Here is a 16,196-nt window from a genome sequence, read left to right as displayed (position 1 = left end):
GACTCCTCGCTATCCAGATGCACGACACGAAGAACGGCCATCGCCGCACAACAAAATCAAATCGATATTGCACATACGACAGCGATGATGAGATGTTATTACAGATGGGCATTGGTGCTGTTTTCTCTCCTAGCACTAGACTCTCAGGCTGTCCATGATCAAAATCAAAGTTATTGTTTCTCATAATCCTTGCCAGAGAGAGAAAAAAATCTATTTTTTGTTGCTGTTTACTGTCTGGCAGCTGAGCAAACTGTGTGGGTCATTTTAACAGCTATTGTGACACCTTCTATTTAGCCGGAATGGCCTTCAATAGAGAAAATACAACACTGTTCACAACACAGAGTATAGCAGTTCATCATCAGAAGAACAGCGATGAATTAGGCTGGAATGAGTGAAGGGCAGAAATTACAGTCTGCTTCAGTAAAAATTAAAGGGGCTGTTGTAAATACTCTGACTCCTTGAACACTGTCATCAGCAATCATCAGCCATGGGCTCCTCTAAGCAGCTGTGTAGCACTTAAGACAGGTGAAGGCTATAAGACGATGGCAAAGCGCTTTCAGGTATTCAGGCGATTTCAGTTCATTATGTAATTAAGTCTAGAAGACCAAAAAAAGTGAAAGAACTGCCTGAAAGGTTTTATAAAAAAGCAAATCAAAACAGCAATTCATTTATTTATTTATTTGTCGAATTGTCCCCTTTTCCCCCTTTTATTGCCAACTGACCCAGCCATTTGTAACTTCCCCTAGCACTAGCAATGCTTCCGACACAACACATATATCCTCTAATAAATGCAAAGCTAGCCAATGCATCTTTACGAACTGCCATCCCCAGCTCCACCGCACCAGACGCCCATGCTGGCCAACAACACTTAAGAGTGGTAAGGGGAGAGAGAGCCCTATCTAAGTTAAGTAGGAAGCCTCAGCTTCATCACTGAGCTGCAGGACTTTGTAAAATTCCAACTGGGGAATCGCAAAAGAAATGAGAAAGGGAAAGACAGGGACAATAGAGAGAGAGGGAGAGAGAGGAGAAGCAAGCAAAGAAATCTGACTTTAAACATACAGCGGCATGCAAAAGTCAAAAGGGCAAAAGCTGAAGGTGTTGCTATGGCCCTCACAGTCCCCCCAACTTAAACACCATCGACAATCTGTGGATAGACAGCAAGGGAACAGAGAGTTGGCCCAAAACTCTTACAGAAATAGAAGACTTTTGCATTGAAGAATGACTCTTAACTAGCTACAAAAGGCATTTACAAGCTGTGCTCCTGGCCCTTTTCCTTTTTTAGTTATTTTGAAACATTCAAATATCAAAGAAACACACTGACTTTACCTTTAATTTTTGGAAATCAAGTCACTCGCTTAGTTTTTCAGAGTACAGACATTTCAACCAGGGGTGCCCAAATCTTTGAATGCCATTGCAAGTATAAAGACCAGTACACCCTAATTTACCTTATTAAACAAGAATAATCTGCCTGCTTTAAACTCCCCTATATAATCATTGGGCAAATGCAATGATCAATCCTAAAAATATGATTTGAAAAGCCAAAGAAGTTTCTACACACTTGACAGTAACTTCCAGCCAAGTTGAGGCAATGGATCTGTAATTGTGCGCCAGTCTTTAATTCCATATGAAAGTAGGTAATCAGCTTCTAAAGACGATATCGAAATAATTTGCTCTTTCAGAACAAACATGGACTTGATTTTTCGCAAAGCAGTGCTTTACCAATTAAACTTTCCTATTCTAAGCAGGGATTATGTTGCTTCCAAAGAATACACAGGAAATGAATTTCTGGCGCTTAACGATTAACAGCAAAAATAAATTACGAGTTATGAGTGAATATTAAAATTTTGTCATGCTTCATGCACAAGACTGTGCTTGAATCGAGAGGAAATGTTTTTAAGCACATTTTATCTCCTCTTGTCTGGGTCTGGTCCTTGATTCTTGGTAACTTAGTGGAGCTGCATCTCCCATGCTTGTTAATGAGATTTAACAGGAGATAATGGATCCTTGAACAAACCCAGGCACAGCGTGAAAAATCCTCCAGAGGTGCAAAGGCCTCTAAGAAAGAGGAACAGCTTGAATGGGCAAGGAAGGGGCGAAGGGTGGCCGAGAGTGGGTTGTAGTTCAGCCAGCTGGCCAGGAAAAGCTGCTCGGAGCCAGGGAGTCGGGTTTAGATTGTGTGGGTAATGAAGCACCCTGCAGGAGGCCTACACGTCCGGGGATTAGAGTAAGTCTCAAGAGGTTTGCTTTAATTGCTCCCATGCAAATTGGCCCATGATTCCGCCCACCCACTCTCTCTCTCTCTCTCTCTCTCTATCCAAAGCACGTTCATGACCTTAGAAAGTGCTTTTATCGTAGAAACACGAGGAACATAAACAATCAACTTTTTTTTTCCTACTTATGTTTACTTAAGATACTTGGTTTTATGTACCATGAACGTGTCATAACTCCTTTTTTTATTCATGACCATTTCTCAATCTATTTTTATCTGTAAGAATTAAACAAAGCTGGTGGTTCACTGTTGATGAAAGCTGAATCTGAGAAGTCGGAAAAGGCGGAGGGGCTGGTAAATTAGCCTAGCTATAACAATGTTTCAGTAAAGGTCTATAGTATGGAGGTGCTTTTGAAGGAGAATCCTAACTCTTAAATGCAAGCTCTGTGTGCAGGAATTCTCTTATCATTCAACAACATTAAACACGGCAAACCACTTTAAACAGGTTCGTTGCTACAGGTGGCCATTCTCAGCCCAATTATCTGGGCTGGTTTAATGCAGGGAATAAGTCTATTTACAGGATCATTTCAGAAAGTACCACTATGCATCTGCCATGTGATTTCTGTTTTATTTGGATTTTTTCCCCATTTTATCCGATTTTCACCCATTTGGCCTGCCAATTACCCAACGAACCAGCGATCCTCTGATCACAGTGACAGCGCCTTATTCTGCTGGACCATCAGAGGCCCTATTAGCTATTTGTTAGGCAGGAAAAAGAGACTAAAGACAAACAATTGCTTTTTCATCTTAAATATTTCAGATTTTGAACCACAAGTGTTTAGTTAGATTATTTATTTGCTGACATCTAAGATTTATTTATATTGTAAGAAAAATACAGTCACCTAATAAGCCTGTGGAAGACAAGAAATGATTATTTCAGTGCGGTGATGCTACAAATGTCAGGCTTTTCATCTAAAAATAATTCAAATCTTGACTAATTTATTTTACTAGTTTGCTAACTTAGTTTTGTTTATGAGTTTTGAGAAGCAATTTTAATGTTTAAACTGAAAAAAAAAATTAACTAGGTTATAAGAGCTTATTTTAAACTTAAACAGGTCTGTAATAATAATCCATAAATCCATATGGCAGCCCAACATAATATGTCGGTTATTACAATGGTCCACAAGCAGTGTCTATTTTACAGATTTTTAAATGCTCAAACTTAAGCTCCCATACTGCTCCCTTACAGCATACTGAACAACCAAATCCAATTCGACTGAGTTGGGTACAGTTCTTACACACTTCTTCTATACACTTCCTCCATACACTTTTTTAATGTGTGAATCCTTTGTAAAGCTGCAAAGACACGTTTAAAGTCACAATGTTTAATCGCTTCCCTCACCTCTTCTGCTCCAGAAACACAAACTGGGTGTGTACGGTAACGCCACCCCTTACCCCTCCAGTGTAAATGAGTGGACTAAAAGGGTGCTTAAAAGTGAATGTGTTCATGGTCAATTTAAAATGAGCTATTTTCGCAAACAGAGTTTCCATATATTTACCCAATGAGCTGAGGAGAGACAGAGAGACACAGAAAGACAGATAGGCTGTTTAGACCAGCCTTATGAATTACTGCATGTCAGAGGAGAGTCAGACAGAGAGATGGGAAAAGAGAAAAATAAAAAAAAAGAGAAGTATAGGGCTAGATTGGGGGGGTGGGGGTGGGTGGGGGGATGTACAGCGGGAGAGGACAGCGGATACGAAAATAAACTTTTATCTCCACCTTTACTGTCACCCCCTATATATACACATTACAGCTCGATTGAAGGCAGGCAGAAGAAGTGCGAGAGGGGGGAGAGGGGAGGGAGGAGTATTATCAAGAGGACGAGAGAGAGAGAGCACTAGGCCATGATAGCATCCTCACACTACAACAAACAAGACAGAAGCAACAGCAGGGGATGAGAGAGAGAGAGAGAGTGAGGGAAAGAGAGTGTAAATGAGTGCTCTCTGTGCTCATGCTTCATGGTCTAAGACCACTTTTGGCTAACAGTTCTAACAGTGCTGATCTAGGTTTGTTTTCAGTATAATGACACTCAATGGAAGGTAGGCGATAAGAGGTCTGAGGCACTCAACCCCAACACTAGCTGCCACAAAGTTCGTTACCTATTAAAGCTACACACTATAGAGTTTATTCATCGTTTTAGGGATACTGGCCTCGGCAATAAAAAACGCAACGTGCAAACGAGGCCTCTGACCACTCATAACTCTTTTTTACAGTGTGCAGTGAGCAAACATAGCTAAATCATGCTTTATTATGTCATATTATGGATTCAATGATCCACCGATATGGGAACTGTGGACCGATGCTGATATTCAATGTTGATCATTTTCACCTCCCAGCAGCGTCTACTTGCGTGAGCATAACAGAGGAATTGACCAGTTACATTCATTTATTCATTCATTCATTCTTTCATCTTATTATGCCCGGCTTCCTGGTCAGTGTAGCAGTGGGTCCAGAGTCTACCTTGGTGCAATCCCTGGGTGCAAGGCAGGCATACCCGTTGGACAGGGCGCCAGTGTACAACTCATGCTTATTTACACGCACACTGACACCTAGGGGCAATGAAGGGTGACCAATAGTGTTTTAGGGGGAAAAATGGAGGAGAAAACCCACGCAGAAACACGAGAAGAACACGTAATTGGTTACAAATGCAGACAGTTTAAGTGTGGGATCTCAGAATGATCTTAACACTCGCCTGCTGCAATCCAGATTATCATATTATAATATGCACTGCTGTTCAATCAGTTCTATTATTTTGCCGAGATCACACAGCCGCTCTATCTGCAGGATGCTTCAGTGTCACAGATTAATACAAAAAGGAAGGAATCTGTTTCGGCTCTCCTGCTCTCAAAGATTTGACGAATGCAGACCCAGAAGACAGAGGCACACTTTTTCAACATTGTAGATGAGAACAAGCCCCAGAGGGAGTAAGACAAGCATGCTGAGACTCCTTATCAATAGCATAGTTTTTTCATATACTCAGTCAGTTTTAGTTATATACTTATACTATCTCCTAGCCAGCATTCCATTCATCTCCATTTTAATGCATAAATTAAGGGAATCTCATAAATCTCCTTGCTTTTACATTCTGCTCCATGTTACATTTATTTTCCCACCATTAATGTAGTCTTATTGTTTCGCCAATCATGCCCACTTTGTTGTTTTTTTTTACACAACTGCCCGTGTTTAATTACTCCATTGTTTTCCTCGGGCTTTGTTTATAATGCAGTGTAAACCGGCACGGTATTAAAGCAATGCTTATATGTTATTATAAGAGTACATTGAGCTAAGAGAGAGAAGTAGAAAGACAGAGAGAGAGAGAGAGAGAGGGAGACACACAGAGAAAACAGGAGGAAATGAATATAGGAAGAGAACCGAAAGAACCGAGTAAGGAAAAGGACGCAAGAATCCAACTCTCTTCTGCAGTCTTGGCGGGCTCGATAACATCTTTAATATTTGATAACAAGGTTCCTCCTATCTCACACACCTTCACCAATAACAGCAGAAATACAGCGCTGAGCGTAGCAGACAGGCAGGATTTCAAATCAAATATTTCAAGCTCAAGGTGATCTCTCGCTCTCCCTCCCTCATTTCTCTCTCACTCTCTCACTTCTCTCTCGCTCTCTTTCTTTCTCGGTCTCTCTCTCATTTCTCTGTATCTCCTCCTCTCCAATATCTCACTTTGTCCCACCCTGTCCTTTTGATGTTCTCCTGCGTGGAGATAACAGGCAATGTGGCATGGCCCATCACATAAATATGGATGGGAGCCCATGTTTATCAGCGCAGACAGTGAGGCCTCTCACATTCAAGCCCCTAACATACCGTGGAGCCACAGGCAGTCCAAAACTGCATCAAGAAGCATGACGTGTATTGGTATACAACCATATACCCATTTGTTTGGCACAGAATGTTGCAGAATGCGAGAATGTAGGTTGTGAGCAGAAAAACACCATTTTTACACCTTTTGAAAACTCTTATAACTGTGTGATAATGGTCCAAATCAGTAACATACTGTCACCATCACAAGAAAACTTTGTATTTTCAAAATGATAACGTTACAGAAGAAGCAAAACAAAAACCTTCTTAGATGTCAACAGAAGTCCATGTAAAACATTTCAGAGCATTTCTTGGTCAGCCCATCACAAGACAAAGTAAAGGCTGTTTTCTTTTGTTTTTATAATTATGCGATACAATGAAAAATGGCAAAAATGGAGAAGGAAAAGGATTTGTTCTAAGAGGGGGAATGTAACAATGATTCCCCTTCTTCTTTCAGGAGCAACACCAGCAGCTTTGCAGCCCTGCCTCCTTTCCTACGCTCATCAGGAACAGCTAATAGTCAACGGAAAGACGTACCAAAAGTATGTAGGGATTGTGGCTGAATTCTCAGTTATAGCAGGATCTGGTGATGGTAAACGTTAGGTGGAGCAGAGGAAACACTATAATGTGCAGAGCAGTGTGCCATGGCCAGTTTTGGGAAATGCTTCTCCAGCTAGAGGCGAATGCGAAAGCTTTAAATTACGTGCACACAGCACATTAGCTGCCAAAACCTAGGCTGCAGCTGAGGTAGACTGCATTTCTGAAGGACTACTGACTTCTGAAGCCAATTTGGAAGATGAAATTGATGTATCCTTCCCGGGCCTCGGTTACCCACAGCACCGTGTTTGTTTAAAAATATCAGTTTTTATTATTATAATTCATTTTCGTGAAGCAATGAATAAGCACACTTTTCGCACCACAACTGCTAGAGGCAGGGCCTTTCCGGTGACACCACCATGCAGTCTGGTTAGACTGTTCCATTTCTGTGACCAATAGGCTACTAAGAAGACGTTTTTATAGGACAGTCATACCGAGATGCACTGTCTTTAAGCCGGGCCCCTTATCCACGCTGAAAACATGTCACATGAAATAAACCTAACGCTATTCTGAGACATTTTCTGTAGATTCATTGGCATAAACGTTTACATTGAGACATAAGAGAGAGAGAGAGAGAAAAAAAGAGAGAATATTAATTGTGCCTAAGGTAAGTTAAAGAAAATTTAATATTAGAACTTATGTGAAGCCCAGTAGATTTTATCACCCGCAGACAGCCTGGGGTGAAGAGTGCGTGAGAGGTGCTGATCATCTGTACCTCCCGCACTCCCACTGACAGCTTCTTCATGTGCTCCTGACAGTGGTAGACCTCTTTATCCTGGACTCGTGCTTCAGATCCACAGGGGGATGTGCTGGCTGCCAGTGTTGATGCTGCAACCAATACCGCTAAATATTTAAAGGCACGCGCTTTAGCACTAAAAGCCTCTGGCGAGCATCGAGCATCAAGCCCAGTGCAGTAAGGCCACCTGTGGAGCCTCTGGAGAATGCCTACTCAACCTCCCTCATTGATGCTTTATTCATTTGTTGGTCGAGACACAGAGGATGATAGCAGTAGATGGCCTTCAGGGAGCATCTTTAATTCTTTATTCATTCTGCATCACCTTTTCTTATAAGTAAGCTGTGTTTTCACTTCACTCTGCCCTTTTGTTCTCCATCTCTCCTTCTTTCCCTTTCTCACTTTCCATAGTTATCGCTCTCTCTCTCCACTAGTCTTTACTTCTCTGTGCCCTTCTGTTCCCTCTCTCCCTATCTCTCTGCCCCTAGTTCTCTTTCTCTCTCTCTCCATAGTTACACTATACGTCCAAATGTTTGTGGACACCCCTTCTACACCACTAAAAACACAGGATTCTTTAGAAAATTGTGGAAATTCTTCAATTTGAAACTGGAGGAACCTCTTAAATGTCTTTAAAGCACCTTAAGAGGTTTCTTCACAGATTCAGATGGAAGGACCTCCAAAAGTTCCTCAAGCATCATGTGTTTTTAACAGTGTAATGAATGCATGCAGCTTCATTGCTGACACAGATGTGTAAATGCACACACACAGCTTGTCTAGTGGCTGTAGAGAAAGTTTGCCAATAGAATAGGACTCTCTGGAGTTAACATTAACCTACCGGCACCATGCTTATGGCAGGTGTGGGCTAGAGGGGTGCCCCTGGTTGATGGTGCTCCACCCAATACTTTTGGGATGAGCTGTGGATTTAGGGATGATTTACTCTTGTCGCTGAATACAATCAAATCCTCACAGTAATGCTGCAAAATCTAGAAGAAAACCTTAGTTACTCAAACAAAAGTAGAATGATTTCAGAAAAAATCAGTGAATCAATGAATGAGCAGGTGTCCCAATACTTTTGTCCATATAGTGTATCTATCTCTCTCTCTTTCTCTGCCTAGTTCTCTGCCGTTCTCTCACATTCTTGTTCCTTGTCTCTTGCTTATTCTCTTACACTCATTTTCTCCCTCACACATTCTCTCATGCTCATTTTCTGTCACTCATTTTTCTCATTCTCTCTCTCTTTTTCATACCCCCCCCCCTCCCCTCATGTTCTCTCCCTCTCTCCCTCTCTCTCCTCTCTCACTTACTCACTCACTCCCAGTAGAGTATTGGCAGGATCTGGCTGTATTCAGGGGCGATGCAGGCTTTACAGTGGCTGAGCTGAGATTACCAGCATAAAGTAGACTGAATCAGTGCCCCCTCCCTCCCACACACACACACACACACACACTCTCTTTCGCTCTGTCTCTCTCTGTAATGATTAGGAAGCTTTGTGAGAAAGTCCAGCTGCTGTGAGTGACAGGGAGAAAGAGATCAGCACCAGGACAACAGACAGACAGAGTGACAGCAAAGAAAGGAAAGAAGGCAAGAAAGTAAGAAAAAAGAAAGAAAAGGAAATGGAGGCACCACACACACTGAGGAGAGTGTGCTGCTCACAGCAGATGAAGGCCAACTAAAGGTTTTTTTTGCCAAATTAGATTCTCCTCCTACTTTCCTGCCTGCAGCAGTGTTAGATAGATCTCTTCCACTGCTACATTACACACAGCTTTCCCCTCACACCGAGCAGGACGGGATTATCTTCCCTTCATCTTTGGTGGTGGTATGCTATAGATGACTTTCACAAGGGGCCCACCTACACACAAGCGTAACCTTTTTAAATGGCTTCACACACATGGATACACACACACACCCACACATGCTGAGCATCAATATATATATATATATATATATATATATATATATATATATATATATATATATATATATATATATAAAAGCATGTCCACAGACATCCACGTGCACTTAAACACGTTTCAGGCTTTTTTTACATGCACTCATCTGCACATGATGAGGTCACATTAAACTTTTTACAGAGGTAACGTGAACTACCAGGCACTACACAGCAAATCTTCATTACAGCTTCATAAAAATTAAGAAGCTATTTATAGGGCTTTTAATACATGGAATTAAACAGCATTCTTTCATGTGGTTCATGAACACTGGCACCAGAGGGGGAAGGAATAGTATACATAATTATTACTTATTACTGTCTATTTTTTTTCTTATGACCTATTACCTCTCTCTAATCATCTGAATCTTGATTCACTCTCTATAGGTTGGTTCAAATAACATAGAGCTGCATAAAAATGTATTATAATCGCATACATGATCAAGCAACTGTTACAACTAGCCCTTTAGCCTGTTAGTCAATTAACCTTGCATATAGGCTAAGTTGTAATATTAGCCACTTTGCTCGGGAAAAAAAAAACACTCCCTTTTGTTGCAGAGATGGTTGCTTCTATAAAAAAACATTGTTCAAAGACCTAAGTCAGTTGCTAAGATCTGATGCAGACGTGGCATACAGGTCAATTGTGTACTTGTACCCAGCAATGTAAAAAGTGTGTACTGTGAAGTACTGCGTTGTGAGGTTCGTCCCATAACCATCATTAACCCTTTCACAAGTGAGTTCTGGCTGTCTGTACAGAATTGAGTTCTTTTGGCACAAGCAGAGTGAGAGTTGTGGAATCAGCAACGCAGCTGTACGTCATCTGTAGAGTAGTGTGGGGAATCAGCGGGCAGTAACTGTGCTTAAAATAGCTGTTCTTTTGCCAGTTTAAAAAAGGCTCATGACTCTGAACACCTTTGCTGTGCACTTGTTCCACCTTAAAACAACTCTGCAGTTACGTGCCGTACCTTCTGACTATTAGAACAAAAAGATCAAGCATGAAACTGTAGAACAACACCAGCCGTGTGAGGGCATAAATCAGCATGCTCTGATGAGGCTGGAGTTATTCTCCAGCTTTTTACTGGAATATTTCGTTCCACCTTAAACGGCTTCTGCACATAACTGAAGCATTATTTTAAGGTTTGCCGTGTTTGCAGTGAACTGGGGGAAGCAGGTTAGATGAACTAGTAGAACTAAAGCTGCATGTTGTATCACGTTCAACATTCCAATCCCACCGGCTGGACCATACTAACCCTTTCGCTGGTTTCCGATTTGTCCCAACTCAAACCACTGTCAATAGTTACTCACCACAGCTGACTAGGAACCCTCTTCCAAGATGCTCCAGCTCAGTTGTTTGGCCATAACAATTTGGCCCTTGTCAAAGTTGCTTAGGTTTACATCCCTGACCACTTCTTCTGTATCCAATGTGTCAACTACGAGAACTGACTGTTAGTTACCTTCTAACATAACATAACATAACATAACATAACCTTCCAGACCTTAACATGATTTTTTGCAGGGGTTATGATAAGTGGCTGGAATATGCCTTTTAAAATGTCTGTAAATGTTTATGTCAGTTATAAAAGGTTTAGGTAGCTGTTTTACATATACATTTACATTTAAGGCATTTAGGAGACGCTCTTGTCCAGAGCGACTTACGAAAGTGCATCAGTATTTACTCAAGAATAACCTTAGCTAGTTTGAATAAACTTAGCTTAGATACTACTATATGTACTAAAAGTCAATATGGAGACTATAATACTCTATATTTACTTCAAGTACTCTCAGAAGAGGTGGGTCTTCAGTCTACGTTTGAAGACAGCAAGCGACTCTTCGGTGCCAGGACAGAAAAAAGCCTGGACGCTTGTCTTCCGTGGATCTTAAGGGATGGCGGGTCAAGCCGAGCCGTACTCGAAGCTCGAAGGGCTCTTGGTGCAGATCGGCTTTTGACCATTGCCATCAAGTACAGAGGGGCTGTTTTGTACACTTATGAAGGTTGTCTTCAGTAAAGTGTTAGTGCTTTCACTTGAGTACGTGTTTACACTACTTATGCTTCTGAAAACACTGGCATGAACAAGACTGTACTGTGAATATGTGTGCTTTGACTCCTACTCAGATCCTGAGTTAGTTTCCCTCAGCGAGACTGAACAAAAGATGAAACTCATCAAGCCAATCGCATCTGCCATTACAGGCATCACTTATGCATTAGTCGACCCTCGGTCTGTCACACACAATAATGTTGCACACAATCTCTCACAGATCGCCCACACAGCCTGGTGTATCAGCTTACTCGCTCAGAGTTTTAATGAGGAAACAGTGGGAACTGGAAGCAAACGTTTCTCCAGCCAGCATGTGGCAAAAATTGATCACCTTGCATATTTCATAAAAGACAACCAAAAACAAGAAAGTTCTGGCTATATTTCCTTACCCTATTTTGTTTGTGTGTTTCTCAGCTGCTTTGTCTCTGCTGTCAATCACAGTTTGTGTGATGTGGGGATGTGTAATCTCAACCACTCCGAAGCTGAATTCTCATCATTGGCGTCTAATATGCTCTCACAATTGCCCCCACCTTTCACTAACTGCGGCTTGGTGAGTGGGCTATTATTTACACATGAAGGTCATATCTTTTCACCGGCGTGGGGAAGTTAATTAAGTCAGAGGGATTGACAGTTCTCGATAAAACACACACTACTCAACTTAATTGCTTTCTGACAGCTGCGCAGAGTTTGCAGAAAGGAGAAATTGAATTTATGGATGAAGCTCACACTGGTCGCCTGCTTCCACCCCATGGCAGCCTACAGGGCCGCCAGGGTGCCAGCCACAGGCACCAATCAATCAGGGGACAGGGTTGAGACAGGCCAGAAGCTGTCGTAGTTAGAGATTTTCAACTGATGCTTTGCTTTAATAGTAGGGCTGGACTGCAAGTGTGGTGTTATGAGATAGTAAGTAGGTTCTGTTGCTTAATAAATATGTGTATGTGTGTGTGTGTGTGTGTAAGGGACTGGCTGTGCAAAAGTTTCCTGGGTGGTTATAAGGGTTATTACAGGCTCACTCTGACTGTTTATTTACTCTGCAATTGTAAAGAATTTGCAAATGAGCCAGCCTAGGGTACAGACTTCAGCAGACAAAGCAACACAGGGCTGTGGTTGGTGGTCATCATAATAATTATTTATAATCACCTAATACAAGTCCAACCCTCTTCATCTTTAGGTAAGACTAAACCAACATGGTTCACTTAGTGTACATCTGACGCCTGTCCAGGCCCTGTAGCGTTAACCTACATGCAGGTCCAGATCAATGGTAATTAAAGAGAGCAGGGGGTGTGATTAATAAGAGGGTCACCCTGCCACTATGTTGTGTAATGCTCAGACTAAGGGAAAGGGTGATGTCCTAATGTTCAGTCATTTGTGGCACAAATGACTGAACAGCCATCACTTTAGCACCACTGACAGGCACAGTGAAAAAGACTGATTATCTTCATCTACAGTGGCACCTGTCAAGGGGTGGGATATATTAGGCAGCAAGTGAACAGTCAGTTCCTGAACTAAATGGGCAAACATAAGGATCTGAGACACTCTGACAAGGACCAGATTGTGATGGCTGGACAACTGGGTCAGAGCATCTCCAAAACATCAGGCAGGTCATTTGGGTTTTTTCTGGTAGGCAGTGGTCAGTATTTCCCAAAAGTGGTCCAAAAAGGACAAGCTGTGAACCAGTGACCGGGTCAGCTTACTGATGTGATCCATGGGGGCCCCCTCACAACTTAAAGGACTTAAAGGATCTGCAGCTAACTTGGTGCCAGATACCACAAGACGTCTTCAGAGGTGAAGTCAATGCCTTGAATGGTCAGATCTAAGAGTGCACGATACTGGAGACAACTGCCATTGCAATATATTTTTTGATGTATAAAAATACAATGATCAATTATCCAACCTGTCATGATACTAATAATACATAGTAATTAATATTGCAGCCAGGACTGGAGCAAAATAAATGATATTGGGCAAATATAATCTGTCTCTGGTAGATGTAATAGAAAATGAGATCAGCCTGAATTTTCCTTTTGCAGTACAAAGCTGTAGCATGACACTGATTAAATTTGCCTTATGTAACATTGAACATCCTGCGATGTGACAACACGCACACATTATGATGACGATGCTGAAACAATATACTGTGCAGCCAGATCTGTTGTAGCGGCGCAAGACCAACTCAATGTTATGTTTGTGCATGGGAGCTCACAGCGAGCCTTACTGTGGCCTGCCAAACCAGGGATTTATTTATTTATGTTTTTGGTAAATTGTTTACAACAGAAATACTGGGTAGGCAGGGGAAATGAGGTCATGGAGCTGCATCTAAGTCACGACAGTGAAACACTAACCCAGACTGAGAAACCTGCTCTTACCTGATACTCATTGGGCCAGAAGGTGCTGACGGCCAGCTCCACCTGGTGCCACTGTTTACCCTGGGAGCCGGTGACGTTCCACACGGGAATGCCCAGGGGACCACCGTTCACGCGAACAAACGCCCGCAGCGTCCCCGGGCTGTGCCCGTCCCGGCTGTACAGGAAGTAGCTGAACTGGACGCAGTGTGTGTCATTCTCACTGAGCGTCTGCAGCAGCAGCTGTGCTCTCTGGCCCGACGCGTGCTGAGAGGAGTTCACCATCATGTAGGAGCCTGCAGGAACAGGAGGAGCGCACAGCATGGTGAGAGACAGCTACAGTAAACAATGTCACTGCTGTTAGTCAGCACACAGGTGACCACAGTCATGCAAATATCTACAATAAATCGGTAATTGGTAATAGGTGATTCAGTTAAATATAGGTCATTTAGGGACACGACGACTGATGACTCAGTGAACAATGTGGGCTTTCCCCTCCTTAATATGTCAAAAACTGTGAACCTAGTTATTAGTCAGGTGATCTGACAAAGCATTTCAGATGAGTGCCTTATATTAGAGTGGATCTGACTGAAAAACAAAGCAAAAGGAAAGGCAAAGCAACAAAACAGCACATACTTGATTTTCAGTTTGCTCAGAGAACAATAAGAAGACGAAGAAAAAGAAAAAAAAAACTTTTTTGGAGCACGTTTATGCTTTATACAACAAGAAAAATGCTTCCTATCTTGACTTCTCACTTTCAAAATCCCCTGTTATCTATTTATTTCGTTTCTGCTGTGCTTTTTGCCTTAGACAAGTTCAAGAGAACAACACGTTTGGCATCACTTTTTCTCTCAGAACCAAGAAAGAGAGAAGCGAAGCAGTACAATACAAGGCACAGAAGAACAGAAATCTTTCAACCGAGTGTAGTTTAAGCCTCTGGCTTTGTGGAAAAAGGCAGGCTTTAGATACTATTGGCATTTCCACAAGCAGACAAAATGTATTAAATACATCATAACACTATGGACACTCGCACGCACACACACACAATCACAAATTTCTGGCCATTAATCAAAATGAAATGCTTCTACACACAAACATGGTTGGGAAGTAACAGAATAAATGTGCAGAATCAGGAAACAAAAACAGTAGAATACAACACAATGCAACACAATGCAATATATATAAGCTTTGCCTACAACAAAAAAGCCTCTCAACTTGGTGCTAAACAACATTCAATAAGACACTGACATTTAATCATAACCTAGGGCACTCTATAATAAACACATGACAAGTAAACAGTGGAATCGTTGTAAAAGAACAGCTAGTAATACATAAATGATAACAGATTAAATGATACATGGCTGTCAGTAACATTTTAGTAGCATGAACTGTCAACAGATGATAGCTTAGAGTTCAGTGTGTCTTTGTGTTTAGTGGGGAGACACACCTAGGAAAGAAACCTTCCCTGAATCTGGAGCTGGAGGCATTCTGGACACCCTGTTTCACCTGCCAAAGGACATTAGTTTAAAAAAGGTGGTGACCTGGGTGTGTTGGGTCTTTAATGATGTTAGAAGGTCTGCTAAGGTAGTGCAACATGGCAAGTCCTCCAGGGAGAGCTGTGGGGAGCCTGTCATGTTCTCTGCTGTTTTCACTTCCCTCTGCATAATCTGTTACAGTTACCATGAAAGAGTAAGTGATTAGATCAGAGTAACATTCATAAACTAGAGTGATTACAAGCAGCTTTACGTTACAGCCTTCCAAAGATCCCTACACTGTTTATTTATTCATTTATTTATTTATTTTGCACACGCACAGAGCTAATTGAGTATGACAGCGCCCCCCTGTGGAGAATCTTTAGCTTCCCTTTCCTGCATGGCGTGCTGTCAAAATGCATTCACTAATGGAAATGTAATTGAATATTAAAATGGAATTAAATGAGACCTTGTAAATATAGTAAATACACTTCAAAAGACTCTACTCCAACTTAAAGAAACATACGAAGGTAAGAAAACTGAATTCATACAGACGTGCTAGGTAGCTGAATTTTAATGAGTGTGCAGGTGTGTTCCTGTGTAATATTTAAATACCAATACAATTCATCACAATAATCTGTGAGTCACCTAAATCCTTGCCATATGGAAACCCTCACCAATCGCTCTTCCTTGTTGACATTTTTATTGATTCTTACATAATCTTAAAAAGGCAAAAGCTTTTTACACTGCTCAGCAAGAAACAAAAAATAACATACAATGTAATAGACAGGGGATTTGTGTGATGTTTTTATTATGCTGCTCTCTTGTTTGATTTTGCTGCTGTAAAAACTGACTTTCCCCGTGGGATAATTAAAGTGATCTATCTATCTATCTATCTATCTATGTTTATATGAGATGGTTTGGTATTTGGTGTATACATTTTGTCTTTATTTAAATATATGTCTTTAAAGAGACAAGTAAATGAAAA

General features: G+C 41.5%; 1 protein-coding gene across 10 annotated transcripts in view; it reads right to left on the bottom strand.

The window, feature by feature from the left end:
- The window catches only part of ptprub (protein tyrosine phosphatase receptor type Ub), a 236,546-nt gene that overhangs the window by 90,096 nt on the left and 130,254 nt on the right, over window positions 1-16,196 (bottom strand). For all 10 annotated transcript variants that reach the window (XM_072679783.1, XM_072679782.1, XM_072679785.1 and 7 more), the window contains one exon: window positions 13,761-14,032. In XM_072679783.1, coding sequence (XP_072535884.1) covers window positions 13,761-14,032 — 272 coding nt within the window. The remainder of the gene's footprint in view (window positions 1-13,760; window positions 14,033-16,196) is intronic.

Source organism: Salminus brasiliensis, chromosome 5, assembly GCF_030463535.1.
Source record: "Salminus brasiliensis chromosome 5, fSalBra1.hap2, whole genome shotgun sequence".
NCBI lineage: Eukaryota > Metazoa > Chordata > Actinopteri > Characiformes > Bryconidae > Salminus > Salminus brasiliensis.
This window is presented reverse-complemented; position numbering and strand designations above follow the sequence as displayed.